The sequence below is a fragment of the Elephas maximus genome, chromosome 25, assembly GCF_024166365.1.
Source record: "Elephas maximus indicus isolate mEleMax1 chromosome 25, mEleMax1 primary haplotype, whole genome shotgun sequence".
Taxonomy (NCBI): domain Eukaryota; kingdom Metazoa; phylum Chordata; class Mammalia; order Proboscidea; family Elephantidae; genus Elephas; species Elephas maximus.
The window spans coordinates 35,898,727-35,920,086 of NC_064843.1; the positions used below are offsets into that span (position 1 = coordinate 35,898,727).

The 21,360-nt window shown below is 42.6% G+C and overlaps 1 protein-coding gene across 2 annotated transcripts in view; it reads right to left on the bottom strand.

The window, feature by feature from the left end:
• Positions 1 to 1,226: 1,226 nt before the first annotated feature.
• Positions 1,227 to 21,360, bottom strand: part of CBFA2T2 (CBFA2/RUNX1 partner transcriptional co-repressor 2) — a 169,813-nt gene continuing 149,679 nt past the window's right edge. Inside the window, exons 9-11 of one of the 2 annotated variants that reach the window (XM_049870138.1) lie at positions 13,230 to 13,298; positions 10,118 to 10,305; positions 1,227 to 5,802 (exon numbers count right to left, since the gene is read on the bottom strand). In XM_049870138.1, coding sequence (XP_049726095.1) covers positions 5,503 to 5,802; positions 10,118 to 10,305; positions 13,230 to 13,298 — 557 coding nt within the window. In that variant the 3' untranslated portion in view covers positions 1,227 to 5,502. Of the gene's footprint in view, positions 5,803 to 10,117; positions 10,309 to 13,229; positions 13,299 to 21,360 lie in introns of both variants that reach the window. The other variant, XM_049870137.1, reaches the window with a different exon arrangement.

The following is a 21,360-nucleotide window of genomic DNA, read 5'->3' on the forward strand; positions in this document are numbered from 1 at the left end:
CGGGACCAGGGCCTTGGGAAGCGAGGCCTCAGTTCACTGGCTTGTAAACTGGATGGACAATGTGAGGCTCTCTACACAGATGTGTGTAGGTGTGCCTGCACCAATCTCAGCATCATGCCACAGCTGGTCAGAGCCCTAGCAAATGCTACCCAGAGGCTGCTGGAGGCACATGAAGATGGTGGGCTTTCAGGAAAGCAATGTGAACACGCGCTTCAAGGGTCCACACTATGCTCAGTACTAGAAATTCTACTTTGGGAGATGTATCCTAAGGAGATAAATCACGTAAAGGAAGATGGACATTAGGTATGTCCGACAACCGTGAAAACTTGGAAGCCATCCAATTGCTCCACAGGAGGTGGAGGGTTAAGAAAATTGTGGCCTCAATTAAATTATGCAACCATTAAGCATATAAATGTGAAGTCAACAGTGAAAATATTTACGATTTAATGTCAGTGTAAGAGTCCCTGGTGGCGCAAGCCGTTAGGCACTCAACTAGGAGCTGGAAGGTTGGCTTAGAACCCACCCAGAGACACCTGGGAAGACAGGCCTAACGGTCTGCTTTGGAAAGGTCATTGCCTTGAAATCCCTGAGGCAGTTCTCTGCACACATGGGGCCACCATGAGTTAAAACAGACTCAATGGCAACTAGCAACCCCAGTGTAAAAAGGTCCAGCTATGTTAACATTTTTTGTTAAAATTTTGGAAGGAAATACATGAGTTATTAAAAAAAAACCCACACTACTCTATTTTTCAAACTTTCCGTGGTTGTATTTTCTTTATTAAAAGACCACTTCTAAAAAATCAGTTAAGGTGAAAAAAAATGAAAAACTGGGAGTGCTGCACTTGACTGTGGGTCCATCAGGCCTCGCCAGACCATGGATGGGCAAAGTCACAGGCACAAGCAGTCAGCTGGGCAGGGCTGGGCCCTTCTGCTTGCCGCCCAGTGGGCATACCGCCCTTAACAGGGCAGCTACAGCCAGCCCCCAGAGGCCCAGCTCCAGGCCCTGTGGGGTTCCAACGTCTAGAACCATCTCCCAAGCAACACGGCCTGCTTTCATTCTCCTGGATGCTGGTTAGGCCATAAGGACTGCTTAGAGGCCCCCAGGAGGTCGGGGAGGAAGGCGGAGCAGGACACAGAAGCCCACCAGCAGGACGCCTACCTCATGGTGCGCCCTCCTTCCCTCCCAAGTCCCATTCCAGCTCAAGTCAGAAAAGGAATATAGCCTTTTTATTGACTACTTTAAGTAGAACAAACTAAGTACATATTTAACAGTTTCGGTTCATTTATACAGCACATTAAATAATTTATGCACAGAGCTAAGTAACAAAAGTTCCTATCGGAGTAAAATGACAAAAGCACAAAACCAGACTCTAACGCGTCCTGCGGCTTCACATTCATCGTCCCCTTTAAAAACCACGCTCGGAGGCTTAGGTTTCTGTTCATTTACGTTCTGGACTTTCTTTGATGGACGGACCCTCTGTAGCCTCATCACAAACTTGGAAAGCTGCAAAAGTGGACCGAAGGCCTCTTAGGACAAACAGCCCTTTCAGCCATTCACCTAATGCTTATTGCTGCTTCTCTCTGCCGACTCCGAGCAGGGACTGGCTGTCCCTGACAGATGCCAGCGCGCATGCCCTATTTGGTATAAGCATCAAGAGCGTACACTGGGCAGTTGTAGGCCTGAGCAGATGGGGCCTGCAGGGGGCGCTCCATCTCTGGGGTTGTGGAGAGGGAAGGGGGCTGCATAAATCCCTCAGGCCTCTCAACCTTCTCCTGGCTGGTGGGGAAGAGGTCACCTGCACCACCGTCTTTGGAATGAGCAGGTTAATGCACGTGGGCAGATAGTCAACGTTTTGGTTTCACAAGAACCAGACACTCAGAGCTGGAAGGGCCCTCCCTACTCAGCAGCCTGCCCAGCACTCCACCCCAGCCCGGGTAGGACTCCTCTGACAGCTTGCATCTGGCTCATGCTGGAACAGTCTAGGCGCCTCAGGATTTTCTTACATTTGGTTCAAACATGCCACCACCCAGTTCTTCGTAAGTAGCCTAAAATCTGTAAGAAAGTTGGCTTAGTCTACTGACCTGGGAGCCTGGAAACCTTGGTTCTAGTGCAGTTCTGAAGAAAGCCTCCAAGGTGTGTTCTGTTTAAAAAAGATTTATTCAATCCATAATCCCTTCTAGTTTTCAGTCTCCTCCATTCTGGAGAACTACCACAAAAGAATTCCAACTGTGTTGTTGAAACTTCAAACCCACTTACTGAGCTATCTTCTGGTGCTACCCAGAACAATGTCTACACCCTTTGCAAGCACTTCATAGAGCCAGGAGATAAGTCGGCTTTGAGATAAGGCTGTACAAAGCCAAGTGACGATTTTTTGTCTAGAATCTGAAGATGCTCAGTTGACAACCAGAAGTGAGGAGCAACCAGCCCAGATGGGCAAAGGATATCCACCCTGCAGAGGGCAGCAGTCTGCCCAGCCATGGACCCTTCCAGTCTTCAACCATTGCACCCAGGGACCATCGGAGACATTCATGACTCAGCACTGTCCTAAAGAAGAACCACCCATCTGTGATCTCAGGTTGCAGGACCATGCCTGAGATCTGCTAGAGCTCCACTCCTGGAGCTGCAGGGACCCCTCTCAAGGTGGAGTGCTCCCCTCTCACGAGGGGGGCTACCTCCTCCTGAGCAGAAGTGCTTAAACTGCTTCTTCTTGAGAGTCACTTTCCCTCATTGGATGGACTCAGACATGGTGTTGGCCAGTGGGGAGACCCAAAGGACCACCAAAGTCATGATGACCCTGCCCTCAAACATCTCTCAGAACATGTAAGGATAGGTCCCATTTTGGTCGCCCTTTGGTCTGAGTTCCTGGGTGGCAAAGATGGTTAAGAACTTGGCTATTAACCAAAAGGCTGGTGGTTTGAATCCACCCAGGTGTCTCGGCAAAAAGGCCTGGCAACCTACTACTGAAAGCCATTGAAAACCCTATGGAGCACAGTTCTACTCTGAAAGACATGGAGTCACCATGAGTCAGGATCAACTCAATCGCAACTCCCCCCCCCCCCTTTTTTGGTCTTGCCTGGTTCCTGTAACCATTCTTTATTTGGCAGAGGGCCATGATATCCTATCACCTGCCTCATCCACTAGACACGCTGATTTTTAGGATATTATCGAAGAGCCTGTGATCGACCTGACAGTACTTTCAGTAACACCACGACCCTAAGCCCCTCTTTGACTTTTTTGTCCTCCCAAATAAACTGCCAAGCCTAGTCCTCTAAAGAGCCTGAATATACTAACAGTAATAAATCTAACTGTAGATGAGTGAGGGGCCTGAACTTCCAGTTCCAGCCTGGTAGCTGAGGTGGTTATCAGCAGAGGCTGGGAACCAAGTGGGGAACCTGGACTTACTCGGCTCCTCAAGCATGCCCCTGGCCACTCAGGCCATGCTCCTCACACCTCCCAGAGAGCTGGGGGACGACTTCCTAAAGGACAGAGTTAGTGAAAGGGATTCTTTAAATCTGAATAGCAACCCCCATGTGAAAATGACCAGAATTAACACAGCAGAAGGTCTGAGAATTCAACTACAGTGTGTAATATACCCAGGTTTTCCCATTGGCTTCTGGGGAGGCACACAAGCAATGCAGAGTCCTTCAAAGACTCTGAAAACCAAACAGTCATTGGAACCAGAGCCCACAAAAGTAGGCCAGGACCCACACACTAAACTCAAACCTTAACTGTGGAAATTGACATTAAGCCCTGGTAAATATTATTTTGTTGATTTTGACTCTTTATTACAACCATTAAAAACCTGAGCCACCCTGGCTAGTCTTATGGCCACTGGAGATTTAAAAAACCTGCCTAGGTGTTCAGCCAACTGGTGTTACCAATGAAAGCACAGTGAGCCAAGGACAGACCCGTGCACACCATGAGACACCTTCTCGCTCTAACTGATTTACAGGCTCCACGACTGCTTCAAGGTGATCAAGAGACACCCTGTTTCTTAAGTAAATATAGGCATGTGTGCGGGAGGCTCAAAGGTAGAAAGAGGGTCAAGGTCCTTGGGTTCCCAACAAAACCTGAACTGGCAGGGAAAAATGTATGGGAGTTCCCAGCATTTTACAAAGGGCTAGGCAATGTCACACTTGGGCACAAGGAGAGCCAGTTACGCAGCGGGAAAACTCCCTGATGACAGATTGGTCAGACTCTCCCAAAATGGTTATCAGATTTCGCAAAACTTCTCAGCCAAAAGAGGGAAGGTATTAGACAAGAGAAGGGAGACTGAGATTGTATGTCTAACAGTAACCTGTGGTCGGCTGTTAGATGGACATAGTATGCCCAACACAAAGCTATGAGGTCTAAAGAACTCTTTTGGGTCCAGGAGGGTTGCTCAGATGTGATTAGGCCTTGATGGGTGGCGCAAGTCCTACCAATACACCACATCACATCCTGTGGGACCACTGTAGCTCAAGAGGCGCCAAACAGAGGCCATGAGAAGATCCACAGTGATCCTGACATGCGCCATTGGAGAAATAAAAGGACACAGAACGAGACGACTGTGCAGTCAAGCGCTGACAAAAGGGTCTGTATTTCCAATAGATGATCCATTCAATAATCTGATTATACTCGTTTGGCCAACATGCTCAGAGAAAACAGGATATCCACAACTGAGTCTTATTCTCTTCCAGACCAATCCATGCGCTGGAAATGATTTTCTGCACAAGCAAAGTCAAATGAGAGGGAAAAACAACAACAACAAAATAGGTCTCAAACTAGCCAGCCGGGCTGGAAGGTCTTGTCCAAAATGATCCGTGATACTTGGTGGAAGTCTATTTTTTCTTACTAAAGGTGATTTTAATGAAATGCTGACTTCTTTCCCGTTGTTTCTGAGACTCCTAAGTCTGAACAGCAGGGCCGAGGAGGGAGTCCTGAACGCTTTTTGCCTGCCAGAGTCCCTGTGAAGCCAATCAGTGTCATCTGCTGAGGGCAGAGAGGGGGCTCAAGGAAGGAATTCAGGGTGAGAGCGGGCCCTTTCCTGTTGCGGGGTGCCCCCTCCACGGCCTGCTGTCAGCCTCCGGGCCATATGAGGACAATGGATGGAGCAGGAAATGGTGCATGGGACGAGCTGCCTCCAGCCTGGCTGGGCACATCAGAGTCTGCTGCTTCAAGGAGGCAGGAAAAGGAGCTGGTTGGTGGTCTACACTGAAAAGGAGCTGGCTATGTCAGCTTCAGCTGGGAGAGGAACAAACCAGGAATGCCACGGGGCAGGTGGCTCAAGCCCGCTGCCTGTGCGGAGAGAGAATGGCACTACGGTTCCCCCGAGGATACAGACAGCTGACGGGGAACTGGGACAAGTGCCCAGAGAGGCTTACACTTTTCCTGCCTCTAGTTCATTTCTTGTTGATGACCCAACAGCTACTTGTGCTGGTTCAAACAGCCACCCCCCACCTGTGGTTCAACAAATGCTTTGTCTAGCTGAGTGGTCATCAGGATTAACTGGAGTCTGGGGCTCAGAGCCCATTGGTGTCGATGGCTGTCACAGAGGCAGGAGTTGAGGAGCGTGAGGTGGTCGCAGAAGTCTTGTCCAGGGCTGGGCTTGGCACACTGCAGTCGGCTGACCTGGCTGAGGCGCCCCTCCCTCCAGGAAGCAGTGGCCGGCTTTGGGTGTGAGGACTATGGCCGTGCAGGTTCTGGCCACAGAGGCGGTGGTGCCGCTCCCAGTCCTTGTGCTGACAGAAAGAGCCACAGTATCGTGCGATATTGCAGCCGCTGCACGTCTCGCTGGCTTTGCGGCCACAGTTCCAGCAGTTCTGCAAGACACAGGCATCAATTAGTGGTTGCTTGGATCATGAGGGGCAGACCTGTCACCACTAGCAGAATGAGGGTGGGATGGGTAGAGCACGGGCTTTGAGCTGCACATGCCTGTGGCTGAGCGCCACCTCTACTGTCATCTATTCAGCTGGAGGAATACACGCCCTTTCTGAGTTCCCCTCATCTGTAATTCAGGAAAGTTACCTGCTCGCGGGATGACGGGGACAGTGAGATGAGGGGATGCATGAGAAAATACCTCGCGTGACACCAGCACAGGTAGGTGGCAATCCCCGTCTCCTGTTTAAGGCACAGACTCATTTTTTGTACTCCTATTCTAATCCTCAGTGACCAAACTAAACTCTGTTCAAGGGTCTGTGTGCCTCTCTATTCTAAGACCACACATCCACATGTGTTTACAGGGAATCATGTTCTCCCTTGCTCCTCCCAATGAAAAGATCTTCATCGTTTTTACTGACAACACCTGACCTTTTAACAGAGACTTTTAAAGGTGCAGAGGGCAATAGCCGATCTTTCAAAAAACTCGCCTGCCAGGGAGCCAGCATGGACGGCTAGGAGTGGGGGTAGCTGTGCTACTATCCCTTTGTCTTCTACGCCCGTTTTCCTCGTAAGGATGTGGCTAATCACAGGTGGACAGGGGATCATGGAAATATTTTTCTGGTTGTGAACAAGAGCCACCTGCAATACCTCAGAATCCAGGGCCCCTGCGGCCTAGGTCAGGGAGTTTTCTTACTACTTGTACAGAGCGCCAGTTGGGAGTGCACTAATTCTACTGTAGAAGATACGAACCAAGTGAGCTTGGGTAGCGCGGGAAGTAGCAGCCATGAAAGACGCAGTAGAAACAGTCAAATTGAGTAGACAACTTTACATTTTCCCCAATCAACTAGAAGGGAGGAACAGTATTGTAGAGAAGGCAGCCGCCAAGGTTTCTGAGGCGTCAGGCCAAGAGGAAGGCTTTCCTGGGTGTCAGAAAGGACCTCAGCAGCTGGCCTGCTGCCCGCCCACCACTCTAGAACGGCAGAAGCCAGTCAGCAGGGCTGGCTTAGTCTAGTCGGGGAAGAAGGAAACCATCCCCGACTGAAACCAGGACACTTGTTCCCAAGTATAAAACAAAAGACAACAAGTACTGACAGGCCCTTGGGGCCACCTAGCCGACCTCTGGTATCGTACAAGTGGGAAAACTGAAGGCCTAAGGGGCAGGGACTTACCAAAGGTTTTAAAATGATTAAGTGGCTATGCAGAGTGGGGGGCCCAAACCCCCTGACTCCATTATACCCAATGTACAAATTTCATTTCAAAGAGCATTAAAAAGACTGCAGATTCCCTTCTAATGCAACAGGATTCTGAGGAAATACCCTTTAGGGACTGCTGAAACTTGCCAGCACCTGCATGAGGACCAAAGAGTGAACAGACGGATTCTTAGGCTACATTTATAGATCCTGAAGCAAACTGCCCTCCAGAGAATTTCATACTCTGGGGTCTGACAGGCTGACTGCAAACAATGCTTTGGCAGAACATCGCTGCTTGCGGGGGAGAACTCATGGTTGCCTACACGGGGGCAGTGGAAACGCAGGGCAATCGGGCTGCCGCCAACTGAACGGGAGGGCCCCACTCCCTCTGTAAAGTCTGCAAGAGCATCTCAGGACCAGGTCAGAGCATTAAACAACTGCTACTTTCACCTTAGCTGCTATTGTTTTTTAAAAAAGCATTATTTCATGATTTATGAGATGCAATAAAGCAAAAATAAATAGTCTCCCACAGGGTCAGGATTGTAGAAATGCAAGAACAATGTGGTTAGTGTCGAAGCAACCAGGAGTGAAAAGGGCAGTTTTACGTTCTCTTTCTCTGTGGCTTTTCCAGGATTCAACTATGAGGCTTTCTGCCAAGACATAAGACAAAAACCTTATTGTTGCAGTCACCCTTCAAATCAGCATTCCTCAAAGCTGGAGCGACAGATTTGGCTGAACAGTCCTCTGTAGTTAACGGGGACAGTTACAAACCTTCTGAGTTATTGGCCAGGGAAGTCAGAAATGTGATTCCAGAATTTCCTTTGTCAAGCATGGGCCATCAGTTTAGGCCAACAGCATTCACAGTGTGGCCCGGGACTGAATGAATCAGAATTACCTGGAGCTTTTCAAAATCCCTGGGGCCCACTCCAGGCCTCCCTGATCTTACTGCAAAGCTGGCCCAAAGGAGAAATGACTCCCCATTTCATAAGCAACTAGTAACCATTGTTTGCCTGGAAATCCAGGCTGGGAATAGAAGAATCCTGTGGTGGGGATCAGGGGACCTCTCACTTCATCCCTACACCATCAGGCATTACAGGGGAGATGCATGGGTCTGACTGAGAAGGAGCTTACACACTAATTAACAACATAATAACAGAATCCTTTCTATCTGCACAGTGCAGTGAAGTTTCAAAGCTCTTCCACCACCACGGTCTAGTTTTATCTTCATAATAACGATGAGACCAGCTACACCCACTGCACGGAGAAAAAAACTGACTCCTGAGGGCACAATGCCAGGGTGAGGGCTCCTTCCCCTATACCAAACCACCTCTCCAAGATGAACGAGAAACTCCAGGAATACCTGCTAAGACTTCAAACAGAATTTTCTGGATGAAAATTGCCCTTCTGGTCTAAGTGCAAACTCACCCAAAGCCTAGCCCTCGCCAGCCCTCCCCTCTGGGAAGTGAGTTTGGGGGCACGGGTGTGAATGTGCTCCTCACCTGCAGCCACTTTGTGCTTTGTTTAAAATCACACAGATACACTGCTGCTCAAATACAATTCTCAAGTAGGAGGGGAGAAGGGAATGGCGAGAGGCTAAAGGAATGATTTTCTCACAGTTCATTCTGTCTTTGTTGGAGCGCTACAAAAAGGAATTTTACCACTTCTCCTGCGATGGCCAGCCGATATTTAGGCATTTTCACCTTCAGATTGCCATGCTTGGCATTGCTATACAGAGATGGATCATTTTGATATAAGAAAATAAAATTTGTTGCTTGTTTAATGAGGAAAAAAAAAAAAATTACAGTTCTTTAACTTCAAGGAAATGTCCCAAAGACAGCTAATCTCTCAGCCTGTAGGTGGGATCTACCTACTTAGACAAAGAGATTTGCTTCAGGACTTAAAGTTTATCTAAAAGCTGGAAATGACTCAAATTGAAAATTACAGGAAAATTTCATTGAATTCAGAAGGACGGCTGACCTGTTATGCCTTTCTATACACTTTTTTTCTTTTCAATTCTCTCATTTTTATACTCATTGTGGTATATGAGCGTCCTTTATAGAAGCATCACTATGTCCTGGACCCAGGGCTCTAATCAGTTGGAAGGTTCACCTGATCTGTCAGTTCAGTTCACAATCTTATTTATAAATGTTTTATATACATATATATATATATATATACCACCACTGCTGTTGAGTTGATTCCGACTCATAGTGACCCTATAGGACAGAGCAGAACTGCCCCATAGAGTTTCCAAGGAGCACCTGGCAGATGTGAACTGCCGACCTGTTGGTTAGCATATATAAAACAACAAAAAACCAAACCCGTTGCCATAAAGTCGATTTCGACTCATAGTGACCTTATAGGACAGAGTACATATGCCCCATAGAGTTTCCAAGGAGCGCCTGGCGGATCTGAACTGCCACCAGGGTTTCCGAAATGCTCTATATAGGACTGTGCATTTCCTTGCTCCTTACCCTGACCTCAGCACTGCGGGTTTATGTCAGTTACAGTCCCTAAGGAAGAGTTTCCTCGTCTGTAAATTAGGGATCAGCAGTACCTATCTCAGAGGGTCACTGTGAAGACCAAAAAGATATTATACACAGTTTGCTCGGTGGCTGGCACACAGTAGGCCCACTCAGTCGGTGTTGGTCCTTACTATCATGCTATTACACAAAGTCTGTCTTTAGGACGATTTTTTAAAATTTAAACTAATTAATGAGAAGAATTTAAGATAACAACTTACTACTTTGGTGTGCAAGAGACCCAGAAACCAGAATGCAATCAGAGAGAATGTTGATCCATTGTAAAAAATGCCACTAAACAATCTGTGTAGAAATTGTCAAATGGGAACCTAATTGGCTATGTAATCTTTTGCCCAAAAAAACAATACTATTAAAAAAAAAAAAAGCCCTAGAGTAAGAAACAAAACTTTGGTACCGGGTAAAAATAATACTCATCTAGTTCAAGAGTGGACTGTGTCTTACTGCCCAACCCTTGAGAGGTGAGCAGTGGGCCTGGTCACTCCAGCTGCCCCAAGCCCAGGCACCACGGCCTACTAGAGTCTGACCTCCGTTGACTCTTCTTGCTCATTTATGACGAGGAAGGCGTCTTCTGCAGCCTGCCGTTTGACGTCCGCTATGGTTTGCTCCATCCGCGCTCTCTCTGTTGCAATCACTTCAAAGGCTTTTTGCTCTGCCTCAGCGACGGCCTTCTGTACTTCAGACATGGCCTGAATTTTCACCTTATTCACAGCTTCTTCTAGAAGAAAGTGACAGTATGATCAACTGGTCGAGAAATTATCTTCCTCCCATCCTACATCATTCCTATGAAGGGACAGAGCTGAGAACAAGATAAGTGAAAATACACAGGGATGAACACATGATGTATGCATTCATTTTGATTTGAACACTGGCTGGATGTCCATTCATGCAATCATTTGTTGGGTACGTAGATGGAGATGGGGACACACAGGTGACAAAGATGTAGTCCATACTGACATAACTATTAGTGACCACGTATATAGGTGGCTTAGATACCATGATATGTAAGAGACGAGAATTCCACGGGGGAAAGTGATCCGCTTTACTAGGGTCAGGGAAGGATCAAGAATGTGTGTTCCCAGTGGAAGGATCGGTGGAAAGGGGTTTGTGGGAAGTCTTGCATGCTATGCTAAGGAGTTGGGCTTTTTTTCTCCCTGCAGAAAATGGGACGTTCTTACAGGGGTCTATTTCTTGTAGAGGACCTCAATTTAAGCAGTAGCAAGTTTTTTTTTTAAGTGGAACATAGGAGGGCTACTGTGAACAATGCTACAATGAACATTGGTGTATAAGTATCTGTTTGAGTCCCTGCTTTCAATTCTTTTGGGTATTACGTAGGAGAGAAATTTGCTGGATCGTATGCTAATTCTATATTTAACTTTCTGAGGAACTGCCAAACTGTTTCAGACAATGGCTTCAGTATTTTACATTCCCACCAGCAATGGATGGGGGTTTCAATTTCTCTATATCCTCAACGACACTTGTCATTTCTTCTTTTTTTTTTTTTTATGACAGCCATCCTACTGAGTGTAAAATGGTAGTTTTGATTCGAATCTCCCTCTGAGGTACATTTTATCTTCTCTCTCAGTTTAAGGATAAATCAACTGAAAATCATACTTTGGGTAACTTACTTGTTGGCACTGTAGCAGAGCAAGGGCTCAAACCTAGCTGCCCAACAAAGTTCCCAAAGATACCTCCCAAGTAAAGTCACTAGACCCTTCTTACCAAAGAGAAGTGAGTGGCCTCGACAAACCTTGGCCCGTACTGGTTTCCAAGGTGAGAAGATACAGAATCCTACAACCAGTCTTAATATAATCATTGAGACATCAAAGAACAGGCTTACCCTGAAGGAAGCAAAACTTTCACTCCCCTCACTCTTTTCATGACAAATGTAAATGGGAGGAAACAGTTCCTAAGGGCAACATTCCCCCTCCCCCGAACAGTTTGCCTTGAGGATTTTACTGGACGGTGACGGGCAGGAGTTTTCCTCCTTTGCATGTATGTGAACGGAGAAGTTGAGAACACAGAACAGTTCCCAGCTAATCCATATCAGAACCACCTGTAGAAGTCATTAAAAATGCAGGCTCTGGTGCCGCACATCTATTGAACCAGAATCTCTAGGGGTAAGCTCAGGAACCTGCACTGCAAACACACTCCTCCGGGATTCCCTGTCACTACAGTTCCACGACTTTCCCTCCTTGAGGCTAGAGGAGGGGCTGCCAACTTCAAAACTTTCCTGATAGTAATTGTCTGATGCTGGTTATTAAGGGCTTGTGTTCTATGTGCCTCGACAATTTCTATCTTCATTTCCCAATTTTATTCCACTTCTTGGTAATATAATACATATTCTCCCATTTCACACTCCAGGGATTTTTCCAAATTAATTTTAATGAAAAAAAAAAAAAAAACTTTTGTTGTGATATCACACCATAAATTAACATAGTCATTCATGGCTATTTGGACATTTTTCAGGTTGCCCTCTTATATCCTAAAACAGTATCTTTATACCACTACCCCTTTAACAATCTGTGTGTTTAAGTTTGAATCACTTGCTTTTGAAAGGAAGGATTCAAAAGCATGAAAGGTGAGGAACAATTTGAAGAATTTGCATAAACTCATTGGATATTGGTAACACTTAACCATTTTGTATATGAACTTTTGATGATTTATCACCAACAGGGTCTTGTAAAATTGCATCAGTAAATCGAGTGTTAAAGACTCTGGGGGCTAACTTATCAGGGTTGCTTATCTTGAACTTTCCCGATTACCAATGAAGAAAAACATTTTGCAATATGTTTGGCATTTATATTTCCATAGCATATACTTTCTATGTTCATATCTTTTGCCCATTTGTTTATTATGATCTTGATGTGCTTGAAAGAGTCTTTATGAATAACAGGCATTAATTCTTTATAGAAGCAAGTTTTATCTTAGGAAGAAAACAAAAAACCGTATTGGACTAAAATGATGTCATTGGGAAGGGGAGTCAAGAAGGAAAAGAAAGCTAATAACTGGATAAGGGTGATATTAGGGGTTTAAGGTTAGCTTATTCTTTCATTTTGCCAGAACAGCAAGTCTCCACCCTCCTTTATTCTGGTAGAAAATCAGGCCCACCCAGTACAGCCTTGACTAAGCTAGGAACAGTAAAGGTTAAAGGAAGAGCAGAGGGATTAAAGAGCTGTTCCAAAGAGCAGAATTTACCAAATGTGTTAACTTAGTAAACATGGTGTATGCAGATGCTAGCTGGTAAAGAGAAAGAAGTTATAAGCCCAGACACAGGTTATATACATATCTAAGTCCCTTTCACATCATTCTACTGGATCACACAAAGGCATATATATATATATATGTAGTATACAAAAACAGTACTATAAAGATGCTGTTTTTAGGATATGAGAAGGCAACCTGAAAAATGTCCAAATGCCTTTGTTATCTATAAATAATACATTTATATATATAAAAAAATTATATATATATGTGTGTATATATATATATGTATATATATATATATATATATATATATATATATATATATATATATATATATATAAACGACCCATTACCAACCTTTGCCCCCAATCTGTGTTCCATGCACACACAAATTAGAGAGTACACACAACTTACCAGCAAACAGATACATACCAGTTTTTTTCCAAAACTCCACAGGTACATATCCTGTTCCCGGCCTACTGTTGAACTCTCGCTGGCAATCTGCAAGAGAGAGAAACAGAACAGGGTCAGAACCTGTCTATAATCAGCATGCTTTATTTTCATGAAACAATTTTTATTAGATCTCTCATTCATCACTTAGATGCAAACATTTATGTTCATTTAGTGCCAAAAATATTCTGACAAATGATAAAATCAATTTATAAAATAGTATAATTATTAGCTTAAAAAAATACACATATGCATCAAATATTAGCAGTATTTCAGAGTACTTAAAGTTGTCTTCATTTTCTTCTTTTTACTTATTTATACGTCCTAATTCTTTTCCTACAAACATGCACATATTTCTAAGGTACTTCCCAAAATATAAATATATGAATATAACTACATGCAGATATTTATGTGTATGTGGGTCTGTGTTCAATTTAACTGTCTCTATCATGCACAGGTCTCTGGCAAGTGCTCTGTAGCTATGTTTCTTGGCAACACTGAAGTTCCAAGTGTCTTAAAATCCTTATAAAATAAACTAAGAAAAAAAAAAAAGCACGTAGAGAAGAAAATACTTTGATCTGGAACAGTCCATTTCAGAATTTACCCTAAAAGGCTCCTCGGGGAGTTGCTGAGAAGGGCACAGGAGCAGGAAGTGACTTACCATCTATGTTTACTGAGATTTTATGTGCTATTTTATAAGAAATGGTTCTATTGCTAAAAAGATTATGAAAACTAATTAATATAATTTAATGTCAGTGCCAGGGTAATTATTTTTAGGCTTTTTAAAAATTGTGGTAAACTACATACAAAATTTACCATTTTGACCATTTTTAAATTGTACAATTAAGTGACAATTCAGAATATTCACATGTTGTGTAACCATCAACACTATTTAGTTCCGGAACATTTTCATCACCACAAAAGGGGCCCTGTGCAGAGTAATAATTTTTGAAAAGAATCTGACTGCATACATAAGCCATCATATCTAGTGACCTGCTGACTCATGGCAGAGGTGGGGAAGCCTTGGCAGACCAAGAAGTCACTTCACTTCAGTCAGTCATCAATATGCCCTTGATCATAGCCTGTGTTATCTGTCATGTACTCAGCATTATATTTCTCTGACAGAAGTAAAAGGTGAGATGTACTTGACCCCACAGGGCCTTCTCAGCTTATTCAGGACATGCCTGGAAGCTAGGGACATTCTCATGGTATTTCTGGAAGTCAGAATAACTGTTTTTATATTTTTAACCCTGAAAGAGACAGACGTTAGGATTTTCAATTCATTTGCTAAGAAGATTAAAGTCTCAGGGACCATAGCCAAACACAAATAAACGGGTCACAAATGGGGGGACTGAGATGAACTGGCAGTCTAGAACTAAGTTGCCAGATTTTTTAGATTTTACAAGAAAAGTTGAAAATTTGGATGTTTTTCCCCAGAATGTTTCAATTTGTATGCGTTAAATAACAAGTTAAAAAAGAAAAACTATGAATGCCAAACAAAATACACATTTTACCATCAATTTGTGATCTCTGAAAACAAAGAGCAATTGGCTTCTATGCTGCTAATACTGGGAACCTTACTGAATATGGTTCAGTAAATCTGTCTGAGTGTTAAGACATGTTGTTGTTAGGTGCTGTTGAGTTGGTTTCGACTCCTAGCAACTCTATGTACAACAAAATGAGACACTGCTCAGTTGTGCACCACCCTCACAATCGTTGCTATGTTTGAGCCCACTGTTGTAGCCACTGTGCCAATCCATCTCATTGAAGGTCTTCCTCTCTTTTGCACACAGTCTACCAAGCATGATGTCCTTCTCCAGGGACTGGTCTCCTCCTCATAACAAGTCCAAAGTACATGAGACGAAGTCTCACCATCCTTGTTTCTAAGGCGCATTCTGGCTGTACTTCTTCCAAGATAGATTTGCTCGCTCTTCTGGCAGTCTATGGTACATTCAATACTCTTTGGCAACACCACAATTAAAAGGCATCAATTCTTCTTCAGTTTTCCTTATTAATTGTCGAGCTTTCACATGCATATGAGGTGATTAAAAATACCATGGCTTGAGTCAGATGTACCTCAGTCCTCAAAGAGACATCTTCACTTTTTAACACTCAAGTGTGGGAAGTCAAAGTTGTTGTCTTCTGGGAGACTAACCCAGTGCCCACATCCAGCAAGACTTAAGATTTGGTGTCTTAATGAAGCAAAACTTCCAAACTTGGATGAGATCCTAAGAGTCAAGTACTAGAGTGAATACCTAGCAGCATAGCTAATAAACTTGGAATTGGGCTGTAAGGAAGGCCTGGATGTATAATTGGACAGTCCATCAAAGATTTCAGCCATTTTTCTCATTGCAGTGGTTGAGATCAGTAAACCCCAGGTCTTAAGAAGGAGAGTACAGGATTTCAGGTTAACTGATTCAGATCATACCAAGGAAAAAAAGCCTCTCTTCTTTGCCTACTCTTAAGTAAACACCCCAGTTTGGAGACAGGGAGATACTCGAAAGGACAAAATTATGCCATATGTTGAATGAAAATTCTGTGCCTTAGCCAGTGACACAGTATTGTCCGGTTCCTGGTGGATCGGAGTTTGTCAATTTTCTGTCTTCTAGAGAGGTGCCATCCTTCTTACAAGTGGTATGTATCAAAAATGCTCATCGAGGGTGGTGAGAAGAGAAGGCTGATCCTTTTTGAACCTTGAGTCCTAAAGCCTATTCTGAATAAGACAGTAGCCTATCATGGTGTCTCTTTCCTCAGTGGAAAAAGATGATTTCAAGGCAAGAAACAAGCATCAAAATGTCAAGCCCCAGATGAACGTGAACTGATATATCCATTATGCATTGTTGAGTGAAAAAACCAAGTTACCAGACATGCTGCAGAATAATACTGTTTACGTTAAACTATATTTAAAAATTCTCTTTAATACAAAACAACTACCCTTGACTCTTCAAAAATATCAATGATATGACAAACAAATAAAGTAGGACACAACTGCTAAAGACATAAAAAGACATAACTAAATGAAATGCATGATCCTTGACTGGATCCTAGATTGGCAAGAAAGAAAACTATAAAAACATTATGAGTGATAAACCTGCCAAGAAAATTCAATGTGGGAAAGAATAGTCTTTTTAACAAATGATGCTAGAGTAACTGGATATCCACATGCAAAAGAATGAAACTGGATCCCTACCTCACATCATATATAAAATGGATCAAAGACCTAGATGTAAGAGCTAAAATTATTAAACTCTTAGAAAAAAAACTAGGCAAAAATCTTCATGACCTTCGATCAGCCAATGGTTTCTTAGATATAACACCAAAAACATAAGTGACAAAAGAAAAAACAGATAAATTAGACATAATCAATATTAAAAATTTTTGTGCTTCAAAGGATATGATCAAGGAAGTGAAGACAATCCACAGAAGGGGAGAAACTATTTACAGATAATTTATCTGATAAGGGTTTACTATTCAGAATGCATAAAGCTGAAAATAAAAAGACAAATACCACAATATATAAATAGGCAAAGGGTCTGAAAAGACATAGCTCTAAAACAGATACACAGTAAATGATCAATAAGCACATGAAAAGATGCTCGACATCATCAGCTATCAGGGAAGTGTAAATCAAAACTACAATGAGGTACCACTTCATACCCAGTAAAGTGAAAAAAAAAAAACAAAAAACCCATTGCAGTGGAATCGATTCTGATTCATAGTGACCCACTAAGATAGCTATAATCAAAAAGACAGATAATAACTAAGCGTTGGTAGGATATGAAGAAACGGGTACCCTCATACACTGCTGGTGGGAATGTAAAATGGTGCAGCCGTTTTAGAAAAGTCTACCAGTTCCTCAAAAGGTTAAAAACAGAGTTATCATCTGACCTGGCAATTCTACTCCTAGATATATACCCAAGAGAAATGAAAACCAGGGCTTCAAGCTTGTTCAGTCGTGGTTGACAGGCAAAATCAGAACAGACTTAAATTTTTAAAAATTGGGTGAAGTGGAACAATAAGTGGAACGGGAAAAATTATGGGTTGAAGCCCTGGAATGGGCGACTCCAAAGAGGTGTAGTGAGCTCTTTCAGGAGCCTGATGTGGGAGACTGGATTAATGCCAAGACTGTGGACAGCAACACACATTCAAAGTAGAGCAGTGGGCCTCCATCTCTGAGCAGGGCACTACTGTTTCTGACTCTGCCATCGAGAGATTGGGTTGCTATGCAACGTGCACACTGCCCTTGTTCAGTTCAAACAGTTTCTAGCAAGGCTTCAAGCCATAATTCTCCCCGTTCCACTTCACCCACATTTAAAAAATTTGGTTCTGTTCGGGTTTCACATTCTTGGCCATGAATGAACTGGGCAGAAACAATTTGAAGCCCTGAAAAAAGCATTATGTCTACACAAAAGCTTGTACATGGATGTTCATAATAACATTATTCATAATAGCCAAAAAGTGGAAACAAGTCAAATATCCACCAGCTGATAAATTGATAAATAAAATTTGGCACATCCATAACACCAACTGCTGTTGGGTTCACTCTGACTCATGGCAACCGCACGTGGGCAGAGTAGAACTGCTCCATGGGGTTTTCAAGCTGTGACCTTTTGGAAGCAGGTAGCCCGGCCTTTCTTCCAAGGCACTTCAGGGTGGGTTCAAACTGCCAACCTTTTGATTAGGCAAGCACGTAACCATTTGTGCCACCTAGCGACTACTATTCAGCAATAGCTGATACATACTACAACATGGATGAACCTTTGAAAATATCATGCCAAGTGACAGAAACCGATCACAAAAGACCGCATATTGTACGATTCCATTTCAGAACAGACAAATACATAGACAGAAAGTAGATTAATGGTTGCCTAGGGGGCTGGTGTGTCTGTGTGTGCGTGTGTGTGTGTGTGAGTGTTGTGAAAAAAAAATGTAGGATGGCTGCTAAAGGGTCTGGGGTTTCCTTTTAGGGTAATGAAAATATTCTAAAATTGATTGTGGTGATAGCTACATAATTTTATGAATATACTAAATACCACTGAATGGATTGTTTAAATAGGTAAATTATATCTGCAAAAAAGCTGTTACAAATAAAAAAACACATGGGGACAACTGGGGAAACTGAACATGAACTATATGTTAGTTAGCAATATGATATTTCTTGAGTGTACTAATAGAATTGTGGTCATGTGGTTATGTAGGAGAATATCCTAGTTATTAGGAGAAACTGGCTGAAGGATTTAAGGATGAGTGTCATGATGGTTGGAGTCCTGGTGGCACAGTGGTTAAAAGAGCTTGGCTGCTAACTGAAAGGTCGGTGGTTTCAGCCCACCAGCAGCTCTGCAGGAGAAAGATATGGCAGTCTGCTTTTGCAAAGATTTACAGCCCTGGAAACCCTATGGAGCAATTCTGCTCATAGTGTCAGTACGAGTCAGAATTGACTCGAAGGCAGTGGGTTTGATCATGATGGTTTGGGGGAAATTATACCTATTTACCTACATATACATATACATTTTTTAATTTAATTTTTATTTACCTACATATACATATTTATTTTATTTTTATTTATTTATTTACCTACATATACATATACCTTTTTTTTTATACTGACACACTCACCCATTGAGAAAGCAAATGTGGCAAGTCTTAAAAAAATTAGGTGACAAGTACATGAGTATTCATTGTGCTTAAACGATTTCAGAACAAAAAATTGGAAAAACACCTTTAAATATGTACATAGGGAAATTGCATAAGAAGATACACTAATAAGTGAGCCCAGGGGAGCAAGACAGAAGAAGTGTGTATGGGGGGGGGGTGCAAGATTCTCATAATTTAGTTTATGTTTCTGTACTGTTTGACCTTTTCTACAAAATAATTAAAAAAAAAAAAACAAAACTTAGAGAACAAATTAAATACTCAAGAAAATGAAGCAGGTCTAGTATTACCTGATATTAAAACCTAATATTACCAGATATTAAAAGCCATAATAATTAAAAGTTTGATATCATATTGGAAGCAGTATAGTATAATTGCTAAGAGTGTGTGCTGGTTCCAGAATCAGGATGTTGTACTTCGAATCCTAACTTTTGAGTTGTATGACCAATTTGGCCAAGTTCTTAACTTATTTAAGCCTCAGTTTTGCCATCTATAAAAGAACAGTACTTCCTATTTCTCACATGTAAAGGGCTTAGCACTGGCTGGAACATAGTAAGTGCCTAAGTAAGCTATTATTATTAGAAGTGATAGAAACTAATATGGTTAAAAAGAGTAATGAAGGAAACAGACCAAAGTATTTAACAGAATTTAGTATATGGTAATTATGTCTGCAATAAAGTGGTTATCATTAACTGATGGTAGGACAATTTAAACTGTTTGGAGAAATTAGACTGCTAGTGCCCAGAATATACAAAACTTAAATATAATATAGGTGCAAATTTATTGTGCCTTGGGGTGGGAATCAAGGTCAAAAAACAAACCATAAAGGAAAATGACAGCTTTGACCCCATAAATATTAGCTTTCTAGCCATCAAAACAAACCAAAATCAGAACACTTACACACTGCTGGTGGGAATGTAAAATGGTACAAACACTTTGGAAATCGATTTGGTGCTTCCTTAGAAAGCTAGAAATAGAACTACGATATGATCTAGCAATCCCGCTCCTTGGAATATATCCTAGAGAATAAGATCCTTCACATGAATAGATATATGCACACCCATGTTCACTGCAGCACTGTTCACAAGAGCAAAAAGATGGAAACAACCAAGGTGTCCATCAGCAAATGAATGGATAAACAAATTATGGTATATTCACACAATGGAATACTACGCAACAATAAAGAACAACAACGAATCTGTGAAACATAACACGGAGGAATCTGGAAGGCATTATGCTAAGAGAAATTAGTCGCAAAAGGACAAACATTGTGTAAGACCACTGTTATAAGAACTCAAGAAAAGGTTTAAACACAGAAGAAACATTCTGTGATGGTTACAAGGGTCGGGAGGGAGTTAGAGGGGTATTCACTAATTAGATAGCAGATAAGAATTATTTTAGGTGAAGGGAAGGACAACACACAATACAGGGGAATTCAGCACAAGTGGACTAATCCAAAAGCTAAGAAGTTTCCTGAACACAACCAAACACTTCGAGAGACAGAGTAGCAGGGGCATGGGTCTGGGGACCATGGTTTTAGGGGATATCTAGATCAGTTGGCATAACAAAATGTATTAAGAAAATGTTCAGCATCCCACTTTGGCGAGTGGCGTCTGGGGTCTTAAAAGTTAGCAAGAGGCCATCTAAGATGCATCAATTGGTCTCAAACTACCTGGAGAAAAGGAAAATATGAGCCCAGGAGAAAGAAAGGGCCACATAAATCATAGACTCCATCAGCCTGAGACCAGAAGAACTAGATGGTGTCTAGCTACCACCAATGATTGCCCTGACAGGGAACACAACAGAGAGTCCCTGATGCAGCAGGAGAAAAGTAGGATGAAGAACTCAAATTCTAGTAAAAGGACCAGACTTAATGGTCTGACTGAGACTGGAGGGACCCCAGAGGTCACAGCCCCCAGACTCTCTGTTAGCCCCAAACTAAAACCATTCCCATTTCCCTTCAGACAAAGGTTAGACTGGACTATAAAACATAAAATGATACTGGTGAGGAGTGTGAGTCTTAGCTCAAGTAGACACATGAGACTATGTGGGCAGCTCCTGTCTGGAGATGAGATGAGAAGGCAGAGGGGAAATGGAGCTGGTTGAATGGACATGGGAAATACAGGGTGGAGAGAAAACATTGCAGGGAGAGCAACCAGGGTCGTATAACAATGTGTATAAGTCTTTGTATGAGAAACTGACTTGAACTGTAAACTTTCACTTAGAGCACAATAAATAAATAAATAAACAAACCAAGATCAAATGAACAAAAATCCCTATTTCCATGATCAAAATGGCTCAGAATATATCCTAAAGCAAAAATGCAAGATGTTTGACAAAGTCTTACATACAAAGATTTTAAACAGTGCATTACTCACTGAAAACAACCAAAAACTTAAGTGTCCAACACTGGAATGGCCGAAGGAAATTAAGAGTCTATTTAGACGGTAGAATATCATAT